This window comes from Hydra viridissima, unplaced genomic scaffold (genome assembly GCF_058129835.1).
Source record: "Hydra viridissima isolate aposymbiotic clone 2 unplaced genomic scaffold, HvirCarnegie_v1 scaffold_10, whole genome shotgun sequence".
Classification (NCBI taxonomy): Eukaryota; Metazoa; Cnidaria; class Hydrozoa; order Anthoathecata; family Hydridae; genus Hydra; species Hydra viridissima.
Window position 1 is genome coordinate 13,277,501 of NW_028324309.1, and position 19,428 is coordinate 13,296,928.

The 19,428-nt window shown below is 29.4% G+C and overlaps 3 protein-coding genes across 4 annotated transcripts; 1 reads left to right on the forward strand and 2 right to left on the reverse strand.

Moving 5' to 3' along the window:
• Positions 1-1,066: 1,066 nt before the first annotated feature.
• Positions 1,067-3,809, forward strand: LOC145182132 (uncharacterized). The gene is made up of 4 exons (XM_080057410.2): positions 1,067-1,661; positions 1,942-2,031; positions 2,200-3,324; positions 3,416-3,809. The coding sequence occupies exons 1-4, from the start codon at positions 1,586-1,588 to the stop codon at positions 3,487-3,489; spliced, it is 1,365 nt and encodes a 454-aa protein (XP_079913536.2). The 5' UTR covers positions 1,067-1,585; the 3' UTR covers positions 3,490-3,809.
• A 2,731-nt stretch (positions 3,810-6,540) lies between these two features.
• On the reverse strand, positions 6,541-9,068 carry LOC149883198 (uncharacterized). Of its 2 annotated transcripts, none has more exons than XM_090101197.1 (7): positions 8,955-9,068; positions 8,133-8,610; positions 7,796-7,949; positions 7,310-7,723; positions 7,169-7,235; positions 6,906-7,068; positions 6,541-6,810 (listed from the first exon to the last, which is right to left on the reverse strand). In XM_090101197.1, the coding sequence occupies exons 2-7, from the start codon at positions 8,603-8,605 to the stop codon at positions 6,681-6,683; spliced, it is 1,401 nt and encodes a 466-aa protein (XP_089957323.1). In that variant the 5' UTR covers positions 8,606-8,610; positions 8,955-9,068; the 3' UTR covers positions 6,541-6,680. The 2 variants fall into 2 exon arrangements, with proteins under 2 accessions (XP_089957323.1, XP_089957322.1); XM_090101196.1 differs by having other exon boundaries at positions 7,796-8,021.
• On the reverse strand, positions 8,636-11,968 carry LOC149883199 (uncharacterized). Its single transcript, XM_090101026.1, has 2 exons — positions 9,621-11,968; positions 8,636-8,645 (listed from the first exon to the last, which is right to left on the reverse strand). The coding sequence occupies exons 1-2, from the start codon at positions 11,966-11,968 to the stop codon at positions 8,636-8,638; spliced, it is 2,358 nt and encodes a 785-aa protein (XP_089957152.1).
• Between the last annotated feature and the right edge of the window lie 7,460 nt (positions 11,969-19,428).

The following is a 19,428-nucleotide window of genomic DNA, read 5'->3' on the forward strand; positions in this document are numbered from 1 at the left end:
CAAATATACCGAGCATTAAAACTTTTTCGTCTGCCTTTCTTGTAGACGCTCAGTATCCTCAATCTTATACTAATTTATGCAAGCGCCTCTTTAACTAATATCATGCTGACAGTACCAGTTGTTTTTTTTTTTTTGTTTTTTGTTGTTTTTTTTTTAACTTTGCTGCTGTTCTAGGCTTTCATAATGACAATAATGTGAAGTGCATGCATTCTTTAAAAATACGTTAATATGTCTTTTACGTTACGTTAATGTATCTTTTACGTTACGTTAATGTGTCTTTTACGTTACGTTAATGTATCTTTTACGTTACGTTAATGTATCTTTTACGTTACGTTAATGTATCTTTTACGTTACGTTAATGTGTCTTTTACGTTACGTTAATGTATCTTTTACGTTACGTTAATGTATCTTTTACGTTACGTTAATGTATCTTTTACGTTACGTTAATGTGTCTTTTACGTTACGTTAATGTGTCTTTTACGTTACGTTAATGTGTCTTTTACGTTACGTTAATGTGTCTTTTACGTTACGTTAATGTGTCATTTACGTTACGTTAATGTGTCTTTTACGTTACGTTAATGTATCTTTTACGTTACGTTAATGTATCTTTTACGTTACGTTAATGTATCTTTTACGTTACGTTAATGTATCTTTTACGTTACGTTAATGTGTCATTTACGTTACGTTAATGTATCTTTTATCAAAAGCTCATGAATTTGTTTTTGATAAAAGATTAACATTTTAGATAAAAAGCTAAAATAAAAATAGAATTCATGTAATCATTAAATTGTTTTTTTAAAGAAGTTCATGCTATCATTTAAAAGCTGTTACTGTTTGTGACGTTTGTAAATGTTTAGTTGTTATTTCATGATGGCGCACACTCACCACAAGTAAAATACAAATTTGCTTTTTATCTCTTCTGATCCAGCAAAATTTCTATAAAACCTGAAATGTGATTCTTAAACTATCACTGATGACAGTGTGAGACTGTCATCTATGATGAACATGTTTCAAAATCACCTTCTGCATCAACTTAACACTTAAATAAGATCTTTTATGGTACTTTAAACTTAAAGACACAAGACTTGAGACTGTTGCTTTCATCTACAAAAAATGTGATATGGATTTGGAAGTTATTCTTTGTTTTTAAACTCATTAAAATTTATGCTTCGAAAATAGTTTCAGATAAGTTAGCAAAAACGAAATCCTAGATGTAGATGTATTGCCATGTTTTAGCCTTATTTGATTCAAGACTTATAATTTAAAATGTGTTTAGTTTAACCACGACGAGGGAGAGCCTTTCAAATTTCTCGATTATTGAAATCTGCTTTAAAGTACAACTTCTAAAAAATTCTATTGATTTTTATGTGGTTAAATACTAACCAGCAGCCTGAGTTAAGTACACCAATGATTGTAAATTGCAAAGAAAAAGATTTTAAAGTGGGTAATACTTAAATAATGTTTTAAAGTTTGTCAAAGATATGCCCATTGAACCATATCTCGCCAAACTTGCAGCAGGCGTTCGTGCGTGCAAAAAGTATAAAATCGCCTTCCTAAGCTGCAGCTCAAAACTTGCAACTAAAGTATGAAAGAAATAGTTTTATATACTGTTCTTTTTTACCAATTAGGATTTTGCAAAGGGGCGGTTTTCAGTGATCGTTGTAAGTGCTTAAAAATTGTAATTAAATTTTAGAAAAGTTTCTTTCTACTAATATCAACTGTGTTTTACTCGTTACCTCTTTCATTTTTTGCAGAAATTAGAACCTAGCTTGAAATTGTTTTAGCTGAATGGTTTAAACTTCGAAACTTATAAAAAAAATTACCCATCTAGGTCATATCGTAGTTTAAAAATTTATACGCAAGTTAATTACGCGCACCTGAACATATATATTTGTTGGTTTGCAAGTTGCAAACTTGATTATACTTTTGTATAATATTTAGTGCTGGGGAATAAAGTTTCAGATATAAAAAACTCTGGTATCAAAATCAAAGATAAAATTTCCAAAAGGCAGTTCATTCCTGCTGTGCCAAGTAAGCATTCAATCTTCTTTTATCTAAATTAAATTGCTCTATAATAAATAAGTTTTAGAAAGTAAACATCTTTGAACAATACAAATTTGTTTATCGTTGAAATTAGATTTTAAAATTCATGCAAGGATAATTTGTTTATCTTTTTTATGCTATGAAAGTTATATTTAGATTATGAACCGCAAATACAATATCCATATATTCCTCAACAAAATATGTGGCAATCAGAAAATGTTTGGCCACAGGAAACGGTTGATCAATACGATTTACAGAGGGCGATAAAACCGAGTTCAGAATCTAATGTTCCAGAAACTGACCAAAATGCTGCAGCGGCATATAAAGGTTTATCATATTACATTGGCAGTACTGTTGACAGAAAGGCTGATTTTCCGCCAGGGTTTCCCGTAGCACTTGAAGTCGACAAAGAAAAGAGCAATTTCGAAGAAGAGGAAATGAGACTGTCTGCTCAGTCCATAAAGTCACAAAAAGGGTTAGGTAGAGCAGAGATTGTTGCAAATTTAACAACAATTGTGGATTTTGGTAACTCTCATGAAGGCTCAACAACGCCACAGACGACAACAGAACCATCTACAACAACTTCGACTACTAAAGCTACAACAACTACAACAACAACTACAACAACTACAACTAAGTCGTTTAACGAAGAACATTCAACTGATGAAAGTTTTGCCGTTAAAGGAACTGTTTGCTATTTACCGAGAATTGTTGTAACAACGAGGTTAGTCGGATATACTGTCATAAATGAAGTTAAAATATATACAAACCCTAGAGATGAAAACGCTGTTCACAGTTTCGTATCAAGTCATGAAGTTTCTGATGCTGCTTCCAAAGTAACACATGAGTTTGCGTTACCTCCAGAATTTATTATTGAAAAACCAATATCCAAATCAGATATGAAATGCTATAACAAAGTTCCGGTAATGTTGACCAGCGCCCGTATTGAGGGAAATCATGGTGGTAACCCCTTGTGCAACGGTGAGCCATGTAGAAGATCTGAAGAAAGTTTTGGTCCAACTTTCAATCCATTTCTTCCGACCTCTAAAATGCTGGTAAAGTCGGCATCAACTACAGCATCAACAACCACCATAACTAAAACTACGTCAACAGCGCCTACAAAATCTTCAACGCAGAAAATCCCAAAAGCATTAGAAAAATCTTCAGAAACAAAACTAGTTAACACAATTGATTCAAAGAAGCGAGTTGGTATAGAGCAACTTAATTATGCAGCAAGGCATCGAAACGCACTCTTTGATGTACCAGGGGGTGACTCAGCAGGTAATCTTATTATGTACCTATAATTTTAAAAACTTATACAATTTACTTTTATATTAGGGCGCTGATATTTACATTTATTTGGAACTTTTAGCTTTCAGTGGCTATCAAATATTAGGTCCACCTGATGTTCAGCAAGTTTGGGTGAAAACATCAGCGAAGAAGTAAAAAAATCAATTGGTTTATTATATAAAATAATAAAGGAAACGTTGCAGATCAAATCGTTAAATAGGAATTTCGTTTATGTTGAGTTGATTATGTTCTTTTTTTCAGACTTTATACAAAGATCTTTCTAAATAGCTGCTTTAAGGTCCTATGAACTAATAGAGAATATAAGCAAAAGAGATGTGTTTACGCGAAATTTTTGAGAAATGCGTACGTTACAAGTATTATTTTTAAATAGTAATAACGTGATAATAGTTTTTATATATCATTGAACTGTAGATTTTTTTAAATTTTATAAATTAGTCCTATAAGAACATTTACCATATACATATTTTATATATTCAAAAAAGAGACTAAAATATGGGAGCCGCATTAAAGACTTAAAGTGAGATAATTATGATAAAATTATATAATAATTAATTATATGATAAGTAATTTAAAGTTGTAAAAGTATGATACAGTTACATTAACAATAAATGAATATATGTAATATGTATTTAAAGTAAACGATACATAAGCAAATTTTAAAAAAACGAATGAAAATTATTCACTTTGTAAATTTGTTAAATGTCAATATATTTTCAATAAGTAATCAAACTATATACACTAATCAAGTTGGGTTACCAAAGAAGTTGTAGAAATTAGTTTTAAAGTCGAGGGGTACAATTTTTGTGGTTAATGACAGGTAATAATGTAAGGAATATAAAAAGAAAGACAATTGAAAATGAAACAAAAAAAAAATTACGGTTAAAAAATAAAAAACTTGCAGTGTAATAATATCCAATGTCATAAAAAGAAAAAATATCTTTTTGTAACTTTCAAACAACTTTATTGTCAAAACAAAGTGTGTAAGAGGAGGGGTGCTGCTCTTCTGCACCTCCTATCATGACAACCGTAGTAAAGATAGCACTGTTCCAAGATTGACCGCAAGATTGAACCTTTCCCCACTCCTTGTTCTTTACAAATATTATCTTTTACTTTTGTAGACAATTTTTGTTGTTATACAAATCTGAATTAAGTTGAAGAAATTTAATCAGAGTTAAAAGGTAAATTAAATTATAGTAAGTAAAAACCGATGAAAATCCTTAAAATAAAAAATAGTAACTCACAATTTTTCAATTTGGCGTCAGAGTAAAAGTTACTAATGTGTACTGCTTGTCATGTAAAAAAGAGTACCAGATCCAAATCTTTAAAACCATTAAACCCTCATAGGGATTGCAATCCCGGAGGTTTTTTTCAATCCCGGGAATTCGGGATTGAAAAACATCAATCCCAGGATACCGGGATTAATCCCGGGATTGAAAAGCAGATACAACATCTATATAGTATTAAGTAGAATAAAATCAGTACATTTAACTAAAAATATATTTATTGAATGAATTCAATTTAACATGTTAATTAAATTTCACATGTTAATTAAATTTCACATGTTAATTAATGTTAAAAAATTATGTTAGAAATAAGGAGATATATTATGTTTTTTGCGCTTCAAAATGCGACTTCAGAAAGCATAACGCGTCCAAAGTTTCATCGCCCAAGCGGTTACGAATTTTTGTATTGAACAGTCCAGCGGAAGAAAACTCCCGCTAAGCGTCGACACTTGTCGGTTTCACGGTCATTAGAAAAGAATAAACTCTTTCTAAATAATCGCCACCTGTACCCTCATTTTCAAATAGCGTCATTTCTTTTTAAATTTTTGATGACAATGTTTCATGTGTAATTGGTTGTATTGGTTATTGTCCTTCTTTAAAAACACGATCAAGTTCCTCTTCAATACTTAAAGTATTACTTTCAGGTTCAGGTGCCATTTTAGGTTCCTCAATCAAATCCAGCATGTCAGACTCAACTGATGCTCTTCCTAGAGCAGGATTGGAAACCTTTAATCTTTCCAGCAATTCTACCGAAAGTTTTCGACATTTAAATGAAGAAGACAAAGTAATTATTTCTTCATAGACTTCAACGGGGCTTCGACCGTTATGCAGGTATTGCAGAAGTCCACTCATATCGGTACGGCGTTCATGTATGCGAGGCATTAAAGCTCTACGCATTTCTTTGCTTGTATTATAGTCAGCATCTTTTAATTTTGAGCATGAAATTAATAGCAATGTCAGCTGTAAATAGGTTAGAATCTCGACGACGAATCTCTGATAATATTGTCACTTCATCATGTGACAGAGCTATAGATATCAATTAATGATTTTTGTATACAACTTTTTACTTTGTAAAATTGTTTAAGCATTAACAGAAGGCTGCTCCACCGTGTCTTGCAGTCCATTATTAAAGACAATATGTTTTTGTAAGATGTCGTTCTTGGTAGGAGATCGTTTAAATTTAGTATTAGTTTGCGTACTTTTTTAATGACTGACCCATTATGAACCTCATTTAGTTCAACTTTTGGTCTTACATTTTCATGATTGTAGTCCAACAAATCTTCCTTAATATCCTCATTCTCGGATGAATCACTGTCAGAAAATTCATTGTTAAAACCTGGCTGGTTTGCATCGAATTCTCTCTTTTTATAAAGAACATCAATTACAGCAAGTTGTATCCCCTGAGACAATGGTTGGCTAGCAGGCAGCAACCTGCCAACTTTTTCCATAACACTAGCTCCGTCGGTCATTATAGCCACAATGTCGCTGTATAGATCAAGACTACACTGTTAAAAAAATATCGCGTTTTCTACGGAAAATTTCCGGCAGCTACGATGACAAAACTTCCCGTTATTTTACGGAAAAACCCATCACATGTAAACGGAAGTTTCTGTAAATGAACGGATATTTCCGTTTAAATACAATGGGTTTTTACCGTTTATTTCCGTCAATGAAATTAATATTCCGTTAATACATCAATATATATATATATATATATATATATATATATATATATATATATATATATATATATATATATATATATATATATTTATGCACATATATATATATGCATAAATACATATAAATATTTATGCAACAGATTTTACTTAGACAAGTATTGATTTTTTGTAAACATAGTTTTTATTACCTAGTTTCTCAAGTTTATTTAGACAAGAATTGATTTTCTGTTACACATAGTTTTCTCAAAATAAAAGTACATCTTTTTGATACAGCAACAACAACAAAAAATATTACAAAAGAATTTTTTTTTAAATAACTAAAAAAAGTAATACATAAGTACTAATTTTAAAAAAATCTTAGTCAAATGGAGGTCAAACTGAACTTATTTAATTCTCGAATTAACGTCACAATGCGAGGGCAAATAAGTGCTCCTTTTTTTTTTCCTTTAGCATTTCTTTTCACTTTATCAGGATTGTAGTCGACCATATATCTATGACACAAAAATTACTTTAATTAACATGATTCTTTAATATTGAATCAAACTTATACTAATAAGTCAATAATATTACTTTGAAGTAATCTTACCTTTGAATAAACTCTAATGTAGCAAAAACATTCGGATGATATTGCATGTTCATTACATAATGAACAGCAAACAATGCCCCAACAGCTTGCAAAGCATCAGTGAAGGTATAGCACACTTTCTTTTCCACCAAAACATAAAAATCTTCTGAATCAAACCAAGTTCCTGTGAACCAATTAATAAAGTAAACATCCTGTTATTGTTATTCTTTTTATATTGTTATTTCGAGTTATAAATCTCAATGTTAGTCTTAGTCAAAAAGTACCTTTGACAACAATTATTGGATGTGATGTTGGACAAATTTCTTCAATTTCTGGAATTGCTGCTAAAGGCTGACAACAAAATAAATAATATTTAAAATTTATATCATTTAAAATGAAAAGATTATTTACAAAAAAATACATACATTTACTGATAGTATCAAATGATCCGCTTTATCACCAAAATAAGCTATAAGCAGAGGTAGCCATGCCAAACAAACTCGTTGAATGCCCCTATTTTCTGTACCTATGGCTGTTGCTTCAAGCAGAACTTGCTTTACTAAATCTTTACTACATTTATTTGAAAAAAATAAGTAAATAAGTTTTGATTTGGCGCTGATTGTACTATATAACCTTTCCATTAATGAAAAATTCATCAGAGTGGCAAAATGGTCCAGAAGATATTGTATTTGAGATAAAAATGGCCATTGAATCAATACTTCTGCAAAAGGAATGACTGCATTTATTGTTTGACGCTGTAGCGAATAAGTATCAGACATACATTTTTTAACATCATTTGTATTCCATGGCAGAATTGTGTAGATTTGTTGAAGTTGTTCCTGTTAAAGTAAAAGAAAACTATTAAAATCTCTAAGTAAAATTGATTAAAAACTGATTTATTAAATTCTTACCTTGATATTTATTAATTCCACAGATTCACTAGATAAATTTGGGTCCCAATTTTCAATACTATGAACATTCATCTTCATTCTTTTTGTTAAAATATTAGGTGTACTTGATATAAAAGTGACATTACGATTTGCATTTTCTTTCCTGGACTCCATCCTAAACATTAATGTTTCAACTCCATTGGATATCACCTTACCATTTAATTCATCAAGAAATGCATCAGGAAATCTAAAATTGTTATATATAAGCTTATTAGTATCTAAAACTAACTCAGTTTTTGTAAAACTAAATCTTATGGGTAGTATTTATTTTATGTATTGAAATTAAAAAAAAAAATACCTTGAAACAACTTTTTGAGCTATAATACGCAAATTTTGTCGACTTGGCCTAGGATCAAATAAAAACACATCGCTCATTAATAATCCAACCATTTGTCGAATATGCGACTCAGTAGGCTTTTGCTTATTATTCAAATCTTTCAAAAAATCTGATGGAAACTTTTCCCAGTTCACAATAAACGATTGGGCCCAATCTGAAGATGTACCCATACTTGAATTTGAGGGTTCTGGAGAGAGCAAACTTAAAGAAGATGGAGCAATTGCTTGTAATAATTCTACTGGTTGACAAACAGACAAAAAACGTCTAGACTTAATTGGAGGAAGCAATGTTATTAGGTCTTGCTCTTTCAAATATTTTAAATCATCTTCTGTCTCAAGGCCTAACAACAATAAACCATTGATGACTCTGTCAACTTCTTGATGATCCATTGCAGGAAAGACACTAATTAGTTTTTCTCTTAATAAATTTTCCATATTCTCTGAGAAATAAATCCAAAAATGAAGTCATGTAAATCTTTGTAATATTTTATAAAATTACATTATATGTATTTATATTTAATACTATTATAATTAAAAATAATTCTTAACTATCAAAAATATAAAAAATAATTCTTAACTATCAAAAATATAAAACATTTTAAATCTTTACATTTAATAAATGCTAATTTAAAAAAATAAAAAACCAAATTAAAGAAGAAAAAGTCAAAATACTGTTGATTTAATTAAATTTGTTCTTTCTAAAATACTTTCTTTTACTTTTGTTCAACTGGTTTACTACTCTTAAATTAGTAAATAATAGAAAACAAAGTTTTTATATACTTACAAAAAAACAGTACAGATTAATGTCCAAGCATTAAATGTTCTGTGAATAATAATGATGCTGTTGTGTGAATAAATATTTTTGCATTTTTTAATAAAAAACCATTAAAAAAAGATCATTGTGAAAAAAATTTAAATAATAAAGATAGTTAAGAAGCTGTTTGAATAACAAGGAACCATAAATTAATATTTCATGAATAAAAACAAAAAATAATAATTACCATAAAAAAGCATTTTGTGTTTAAACATTTTATCTGAATAAAACTAATACTAAATACAAATGTAATTACTACAAATAAAAATACTCAAGAACTATTATTTAAGACTAATTTAATTTTAGTTAAGAAATTAAATTAGTTGAAATGTTTATTTATCTTACACAGATAAATAAACATTTAATCATTTATCAAATATAGCATGTTTTAAAGTTAAATACACATTGAAACCAATCTTATAACCCCATAATGGACAATAATCAGCTAATTCATCAATTGGTAGAGAAATAGGTCTACTTGCCAAGTCACATTCCACTTGTAACAAGCCATAATCAGATTTCCATTTAGAATGGTATTTTTTTAACACAAGACAAAATTGATTTAGACCAGAAAAAACAGATAAAATAATTTTTCCAAAGATAAAAACTCCCTCATTCTGATGTATTACTACAAACTGGTCCCTAGTATAAGTGGTCCCCTTATATGTCATTTTAAATGAACAAAACTTTTCTGTGTATGGAATAGCAGCAACTGCTTCTGTTATTTCGACTGAAAACATAGAGCCATCAAAACAAACACCATCTGAACCACCATCATCATTGTTAGAAAATGAACTTTCACTACAGACATATGACTGCAACAGTTGATGAGCCCCAGCTAAATGTTTAGTAATATTAATGAAATTTTGAGCACTTCTAGCAGATCTTTTAAAGAACATGTGCTTACTCTCCATTCTCAATGTCCAAAGTCTTATTTGAGGGCCACATTTCATAATCAAAAATGGGTAATGATACATGTAGTGGTGTTTAGGACGAAGTGGAATATCAGGGAATAATTTTTTTCTTTGTTCAAGGTACTCATTAATTAAATGTTGCAAAAATAATACTTGAGATAATGAAACTTTGCTTGCACAAATGAGCTCTGTTATTTGTCGTAGCAAAAGTATAAGCTGCCACACAGCATGGTTAAAATCAAAAATTCGATCCATTAATAGAAGGGGAAGAAAACGTAAAAAAACCCAATTTTGAACGGCATGACCTTTTAATTTATCACCTTTAGATGTTAATAGTGCTGGACAATCTGCCCTGTCATCACCACGGAAAGAAAATTTTCTGATTGCACCATTAATATGTAAATAAGTAAAGCAACCATCCTTGACTAGTTTTTTTATTGCTAAAGCTAAATCATATTGAATGACACCTTCAAACAAATCATGTGCAATACAAGCTGGTAAACCTGGTGCACAAACATGATAGGAATCTAAATTATTAAATATAGAGTCTCTTATTACACCAAAAACAAACCGATCTTCAGGTTTTGCCTTTAAAGTTAGAATAGAACTTTTATAATGCTCAACAGAACAAATGTCAGCTGTATAAGGTAATGTTTGAAGCTCATTGCCTTTCATGAGACAAAACCTGCAAATATGGCCTTCTTTTGAATTAAATCCAAGTGAATATCCACCTAAAAAATGACTACCTAAATTATCTCCCAAAATGGCAACAACACCAGCTTTATATTGCTTTATACCAATTTGAATTCCATCAACTTCAAGACTTTTTAAGTCTCTTAATAATTCTTTAAAAACTGTAACTTGAGAGAAAGACTTTAAATCTTTATCCCGACATAACTGCACAAGATAAATATTATTCAAGACAGTTCTCATATGAGGTGGCAAATTTGCAACAATCATGTATGTGGCTGAAATTTGATGTTTATTTCTTCCGGAACCGAGGGGATTAACTATTTCAAAACTATCTTGATATAAAATCAGATGTAATGAATTTGGATGCTTCTGAAAAAAAGGGTTGTTTAAAAATGCTTCTCCATGAAAATAATCTGAATATACACAAGAGCTTGGATAGATATTGGCCTGTTGAGAGATTAAAGAAACAAAATTTGAGTTTTGACAAATTCTCTTCAATGTTTCTTTTATTGGAACATAATATGCGTAGCATTCAAAACCATGTTCATTTCTTCCTAAAGAAACTTCTATAGGTCCAACAAAATTCATATTTTTTCTATAGTATTCTTTTCTGATATATGCTGATCTCAATAACCCTTTGTCTTTTGAAAATCCAATTACAAATGGATCTTTCATTTTTACTGCTTGAATAATATTATGCACATCTTTTTCAGGAATGTAATTTGACAATTTCATGATTAATATTTTTTCAGTTTGATATTGACTTAACGTGTTCAGATTTAACATTTCAGTCACAATAAACTGAACTGTTGTTGATGGAATATGATATTGGCATTGCAATTTTAATAAAAATAAACCAATGTTATGAATCATATCATTATTATTAAATTCATTTGTGTCAATGTTTTCATCAACATTTAAATGATCATGAGTAATTTCTGAAGATGAAATATTTATTTGATTTTGCTCAAACGTCATCTTGTGGATTTGATGATACCTGGATAAATGAGCAGTGAATGAAGACATAACTTTGTAACAGCGAGCACATTCTTCATATGGGCATTTAATAGAAACATTATTTTTAATATGTAGTTTTAAATGCACTATAAGTTCATTAAAAGGAAGTTCAACTTGGCAAGTCACAACTGAACATATTCCTATCTTTTCTATATTAACAAGGTTATTAGTTGATTTTGTGATATTATTAACATCATGGATTCGATGTATATGTGTAGTAAAAGCTCTGAAAGTACTAAATGATTTTTTGCATCCAATAATTCCGCATGGAATCTTATATGCACAACTGTGTACTCTGTAATGTTGTGCATAATACTGCAAAGAAGTAGTCTTAAACTGACATAAACTGCACAAAAGCATAATGACATATACAAATTAATAATATTATTCTGAAAATAGAAAAAATTTTGAAAACAAATCAGAAATATTATTTGCTAATGTTATTTTAATATAGAAATGTTTTGCATTAATTATTTTTTATTTTCATAAAACAACATAAAAAATCATTAAAAAAAGAGGAAAAAATAACTCTCAAACTATATTATATATAGTATATGTATAATATAGTTTGTAATATAGACTATATGTAGAAGAAGATACAATTGTCAATTTTTATAAATATTTCTATTTCTTTTTGAAGCTAAGTGTGTACCCAATTATAGGTTTGAAAAATCATCACTTATGGCGGTTTAACATGTTAAATATAACTGCAGTTATTAATACAACGGAAACTTCCGTATTTGAAAATTTAGCCGAAGATACGGAAAATTTCCGTACATAATGTATCTGAACTAGGGATCGCTAGTATACGGTATACTAAAAATTTAGTGTACAGTTTACCGTATAGTATACCGTAAAGTATACCGTAAAGTATACTGTAAACTATGACGTTAACTAAACTTTTTACTTTTTGATTTTTTGGCGAAATCGTAATACAAATTTGTAAAGAGGTGTTAAAGATTTGAATTTTTACCACGTTTAAAACATATTTGTTTGATTTTTATTCAATGTTTTTGTTTTTGCATTTTATTGTGATACTTAATATAAGTTATATTATATAACTAATTGTTTATAAATGTTTTTTTTATAAACAATTGGTGCAGTTATGTTGATCGGGAAAGCATAAGCATCTATTGGCCGGTGACCCTGGTTCAATTCTTCCAGGTGCTTTTGTTTTTTGTTTTTTTTGCTTTTAACATAAATTTAAAATAATTTTTCGGCAAGGAGAATTGGCACAAACGGACAATATTACTTTTATCTCTGGATTTTAGAAGCCGACGATGGAACCAGACAAATTTGATTTATTTCCGAACCCAGCCCCCAGCTAAAATAGTCAAATTAGCGCAGGGTTAAAATGCTTTTTTTTGTTGTTGCATTTCACATTTAACTACTTTAAAAGAGAAAACAAAAAAAAATTGAGAAAAACTTTGACAAACTTTTTATGTTTACTAATATTAGGAATAAGCACTACTAAAAATTAATATATATAATATCAATACTGTCGGTCCAGACTGTCGTACTACCCCAAAATTTGCTTTTAATTTTTGATGGGCCAGATAACCCCTTGAAAATAGTAATTATTAAATTTGCACTACATCCTCACTAGATAAAGAAAAAAGATGAAGGTGTTGATCAAAATCAGCAATCACACATTACTGGATTGTTATCTTACTGCTTCATTTTTAAAGCAAACATGTTTTGTTTTTTTGAACATAGCTTTTTAAAAAAAATTCTTGTGTTTTCAAATAATTTTGAATAAAAGCAGTAAAATAATTATATTCAAATATAAACAGAAATAAAAAAATAGTAAACAGAAACAGTTATATTAATCTTTTGCACAAAATTCCAATAATATTTCTCTATGAAAATATTTATAGATTTTTTAAACTTACTATTAGTAATTTAATAAAGTTTTTAATTAATCATTTGAGATGACAAATCACTTGAATCAACTGAAGTCTCTAGAGTGAAATCAATAGAAACATCGTCTTCATCATTATCATGATCACTAGTATTACCAAGCATTATATCAGCAATATTTGCTTCTTTTTCATGGAGTGTGGCATTTGCATACATGAGCACTAAGCCAATTGCTTTTTCTTTTGCAAGTCGGTTTCTACGCTTTGAATGTATAAAATCGTACAAACTCCATATTCGTTCACTTGCAGCTTGAGAAGTTGGAATAGTAAAGACTATTCGTGCAACCTTTGCTAAATTTGGAAATTTACTTGCACCTTCGACTCCCCACCAGATATCAGGATCCATTAATTCAATTTGAGCTAAAAAATCTGATGTTGGATTTGCACATAGTCTCTGAAAAGATTTTATTTCTTTTTTTGAAGTTTGATAATTGCAAAATCCTCTTGTTTCAACTATGTACTTTGGAAGTAATTCAAGGACCATAACAAGATCACTTTTACTGGATGGAGGAGGCTCATTATACATATTTCTACCACCATGATTTCGTGGATCAAGAAAATAGGCAAATCCCATAGATGGTGTGTGAATAAATTCCCATCGATGTAAAACAAGACTTTTCAATATTGAGTCCTCACACCATATTTGCATTAAGTTAATAAATCCTATATAAACTTCAGAAAGTAGACAACTATCTGATTCCAGTTTACCTACTAGTTTTGATAATGGTTTCATAACATTAATAAAACATTGACAGTTTTCCCAAAAAAATTCATCTTGTACAATGTTTATGTATTCTGATTTTTTTGTGGATGGAGATATACGTGAGAAAGCACCTGAGTTGACTAAATTCAAATGAACTAATTTGTTTTCAAGATTACGGGCAACTGATGTATGATGGCTATACCACCGTGTTAAAACTGCATGTGATAATGTTCGCATTTCCTTCAAATTATTTTCTTGTTTCACACGATTTTGAATTATACGAAATTGATCAACAAGAGATGTTCTTTGTTTAACAAATGCTGTCAGTTTTTCAGACTTTTCTAAAATATCCACAAATTCAGGAAGAAGGCAAATATCTTTTACTAAAAGATTAATTGTATGGGCAGCACAACCATTACAAAAAATATTTGGATATTTTCTTTCAATAATATCCCATGCAGCTCTCATATTTGATGCATTGTCAGTTACAATGCTTGTAACTTTATCAACACCAACCTCAAGAATTACATTTTCTATGCGTTTTGCAATATTAATACCAGTTTGTTGCTCTTGACCAGTAGGCTCAATTTTGTAAGCAATTGGTTTCATGGTCCTATTTTCAACGTGAATTGAATAATTAATGAGATGATTTGCATTAATGTTTGAAAATCCATCTGTCACTATACTTACATATTCAGAACTATCAACATATTCTTTTATTCTACATTTTTCATTATTTAATGCATCTTTATAAAGGCGCCCACTAATGCATTTACTAGATGGGGGTTTATATGCAGGTCTAAGATTAGCATGATGTTGCTTCCAAGCAGAAGAATCAGCTAATGCAAAAGGTACTCCTGTATGAAAAAATATCCTTGCATATGATTTATCTATCTTTTTGATGTCATCTTTGTTTATAGTGTCAAAGTACGAATTTAGCATAGTTCTTTTAGCAGGCTGCCCAGATTCTTTAAAAACTGAATGTTCAGAGATTTGTGAGTTCATATTATCATTTCCTTTAGTTTCAACTAAAACACTCTGAACTTCTCTTTTTTTATTTTTGAAGCACAACTTAACCTCTTCAGACACTTTTTCACATCCCCTTAAATGCTGTACCCATCTCAATTTTGAGCGTGCTGTTATTTGTTTATCGCAATATTTGCAATAAATTTTTCTTGTTGAACCTTTTCCAAAAAAAGAGACATGCTTGTAAACTTGATCAGACATTAAATAATTTACTTAAATACAAGAGTATGATACAAACATATGTATTACTATTATCATTAATTTATTTCAGATCAGAGAAATCCATTGAATAAACAAAAAACAGTGAAAAAACAACCAAAATACTATCTTAAACGGTGAAGAGCAGCACAAACAGCGTGGTATAAAAGTATAACTACTTAACAAATTAAAGTTTTTCCTAAGTAAATCTAAAAAACAAAAATTGAATTAAAAAAAAACACTTTAATTATGATAAGTTAAATAATAGACATGGCCCAGTAATTTAATTAAGATAATATAATTATCAGATTATCTAGTCAGTCCGAAAATACTTCACAAATAAAAGTAAACAGGTATACTAATGTGTATACAAACTTTTAGTATACCAAGTATACGGTAAAGTATACCGTAAAATAAGTATACCGTATACTGTAACCGGCGATCCCTAATCTGAACATCCCATACATGGATATACGGATACTTTCCGTGCAAGTAACAGAATATTTTTCCGTTTTTTAACGGAAATTTTTAACAGTGTATGGTCTTTAAGTCTTTTTTCTAATAGTTCAACGCACTTTTCTGCTGGTATTGAATCTGTTATTCGCAATAAACCTAAACTCCAGAACTGAGAGTTTTGTCCATAAACGTAAATATTCATGTAGAGACGATTTTAAAGAGACGTCCATTCATCAAAAGACAAAGAAAATCTCTTTCCTACACCGAATTCTGTTTTCTTGCGCACTTCAATTTGATGAACTAAACCTAATCATATTTTTTTGCTGTACTCTACAACATGATTACGAATTGTGTTTACTGATGTTGGAAGATTTCTGAATCCCATAGCAGTTAGAACGGCACGTAAGTCTGTTGAAGAACAAATCACATTAAATGAAAGCCCGTCAGACGCCGTTAAACGAGCAAGTGTAGCACAAAGTGTTTTATCTTCCCTCTCATAAATCGAAAAGTATTCTGTTAGTGCTTTAGATTTCTTTTTGGTTGTTTATTTGGTGTTCATTCTCCGGTAATATTAGGTTGGGTTAGAATTTCGACCTTCACATTATGCACCGACAACATGTATGTATAAAGTCCTTTTGTTGAGCCACCACCAATTTTTAAAATCTTCTTGCAGTTTGGCAATTTACACATCGGTGTTTGTCCTTTTTCATCCCGTAGAAAATATTTCCAAACAGCTGAGTTACTTTTAATCGTAAAATCCACATACGACATGCTGATTTAATTTTTAATTTTAAGATTCTACCTAATAAGAAACGCGCTTTTCTTCAGTTTGAAAAAACTGACAACAGTAAATAAATTATTTTAAATTTTTAACAATAGTAACTAAGTTATTAAATAATCTAACTAATTTAACGCGAATATTTTAAAAGTGTTTACGCTAATAACTTTTTAGAAACAACATAAATTTGTATTACATAACGAGTTATTATAAAATAAATATGAACCGTAATATATAATGATACAAAGTGTGGGTATCGCAAACAAGCATATTATAACAATATTTTTCATTGCTTATAAATCTATTATTTAAATCAGATCATATTTAATTTTTAAATAGTGTATATCGTATTTTATTATACAACTGAAAATACAATATTTTTTACAATTTTATACTAAATAAAAATTATTTTATTGATACGCAAAGTTGTTGTTATTTTTATATATTTTTTCATTACGCTTTGTTTTGTTCGATCTTACAGGGAATCCCAGGATTGATGTTAGACAATCCCGGGATTGGGGGATCATAAAAAAAGCCGGGATCCCGGGATTGCAATTGCTAAACCCTCAGCATGGAAAAAAATTCAAGAACACGTTTGGCCGAACTTCAACTTTTTTCTTGAAGTTGGAACCTTAAAATAAGAAAGTACGCAAGAGTTATTTTATTTCTGGAAATGCTCATCTTGTCCCGTAATTGCTCGAAATATTTCGCAACAACCCGGAAAGGCTCGGTACGAGGCAATTTAAAACAATTCGAGATTATAAACAATCAAATTTTAAAAGAGAAAAGTTACAAAATAAAAAAAAACAAAAACGTTTTCTATTAAACAATTGTTATCAAAGTCAGAGAAATAATGATTTAATCGCAAGTAAAGTAATATAACTCATGACATCGAAATGATTTCAACTTTTTTACTTCCACTTTCAAAATTTTTTAAAAGACAATATACATTTACATTCAAAGAGTTTTAAACAAATTTAAGAAAGTTATAATGCACAGACTCTAAGCCTGTTCACTCCAAAATCTTATGGGTACGTTTCTTTCATAATGCGCAGGAATTGTGTTACATTTCGAAAAGAAACGCATTGCACATGAATGAACTTTACTGAATGTACTTTAGGTCTAATCTTTATACCAGAGTACACTAAGCATCGGCGTTTTGACTTTCCATTAATAACGATAATAACGACGATAGCAACTAATAACGAATAAAGTGCAAACTTCTATATTAGTCATTTTAAATCATATTTAAAATAATTTTTATATTTAAACCTACAAAGTTATACGATTACAGAAAAAAATTGCGATACTTTACATAATTTATATTATTTTATTTTCAATCTTTTAAGGTGGTGCCTAACCTGAAATTTTGAAAAAAAAACAAAAAAATTATTATTATCGTTTTTGATGTAAAAGTTTATGAGGAACAAATTTTTAAAACTATCCTTTTAAAATTGATAACATAAACATTGATTTAAACAGCTTTTTAGAAGACTAATAAGTTTTTCGGACATAGTAACGTTCTTAGCAACCATCTTCTTACCTACTCTGCCTTGACATTATGGAAAACTATATTACCAGTTTATGACAATGACAAACCCTTTAGCTGCTTGTTAAGTTAAAGTTATTAGTTTTGTTGAATAATACTCCAAGAACTCGTTCTTGGACAAAAAAGAGATCGTTTGCTTGCAATCGGTACACACAAAAAGAAGATAACCCAACACTTGAACAAAAGTTAGCATCTGATTCATAGAAAGTCATCAATCAAAGGCGTAAAAGCAAGAAGAAAATTAAGAGCCATTAGAAAGAGATTTCTCGATAAAAAAAAAGAAAAAGAGATACCTGCTTATTCAGCAGGCTTATATTAATTAAATCATAATATTTTTTTTTCAGTTTATCTTTATTTTTGCGTTTTTCTCAGTATTTAATTTTTACCAATTTTGTTAACTTTAAAGCGTGATATTTCAAGATCAGCATGAGCTTTTAGGTTGAAATTTTCACTGTATACTCTTTAGCTATAATGGCAGGAGTTGAACTAAAACTATTATTTTATACACAAAACTTGTCATAGCGATTTTTATAAACTCTAATTATGAAAAATAATATCAACGAGTAAAAAATGTCAATATCTTCTGAAGTTTTTTATATTATGGTTTCATTTTAGTTCAACTCCTGTATTACAATACAATTAAGAACTGGTGAAATTTTAAAGTCTTTCACTAAATAAGTTTTTAAAATATTTTGTTTACAATCTATCGTCAAAATATCATATTTTCAGTATTAATCGAGGCGAAAAGACTTGATTAACAACTTTTTTAATTTAATCATTTCTAAATAATTTATTTTTAATGAAAAAAATATTAAAACCTTTTTGTGCATTGTCTTATTTCAACTTTTATTTTTTATGAGTAGGTACCACCTTAAGACATTGCCAGTTTAAATAAAACGGCTTCCGGCGTTAAAAACTATAAAAACTTGCTTCATTTTTTCTTACGGAATTTTTGTGAAATTGTACATCTAGTTAATATATATCGTTGCTTGTACTATATTAGTTATTATTAGCTATTAACGGAAACACCAAATGCTGATAATTCGAGTTACAGCATTCATATTTTGTAATGCATGCGATACGCCAAAAACAAAATTAAGTATCATTAAAATGATATTAAGAATGGCGTCATTAGGTAAAGAAAATATTTTAAAGAAAAAAGAAAATTAATTGAAAGTAAAAGGTACATAA

Coding starts and splice junctions, on each gene's coding strand:
- LOC145182132 (XM_080057410.2), top strand. CDS start 1,586: ATGAAAGAAATAGTTTTATATACTGTTCTTTTTTACCAATTAGGATTT. Junction 1,662..1,941: donor GGCGGTTTTCAGTGATCGTT/GTAAGTGCTTAA, acceptor TATAATATTTAG/TGCTGGGGAATAAAGTTTCA. Junction 3,325..3,415: donor ACCAGGGGGTGACTCAGCAG/GTAATCTTATTA, acceptor TGGAACTTTTAG/CTTTCAGTGGCTATCAAATA.
- LOC149883198 (XM_090101196.1), bottom strand. CDS start 8,605: ATGGAAAATTTATTAAGAGAAAAACTAATTAGTGTCTTTCCTGCAATG. Junction 7,724..7,795: donor TGGAATTAATAAATATCAAG/GTAAGAATTTAA, acceptor TTACTTTAACAG/GAACAACTTCAACAAATCTA. Junction 7,236..7,309: donor ATTTGATACTATCAGTAAAT/GTATGTATTTTT, acceptor TTTTGTTGTCAG/CCTTTAGCAGCAATTCCAGA.
- LOC149883199 (XM_090101026.1), bottom strand. CDS start 11,968: ATGCTTTTGTGCAGTTTATGTCAGTTTAAGACTACTTCTTTGCAGTAT.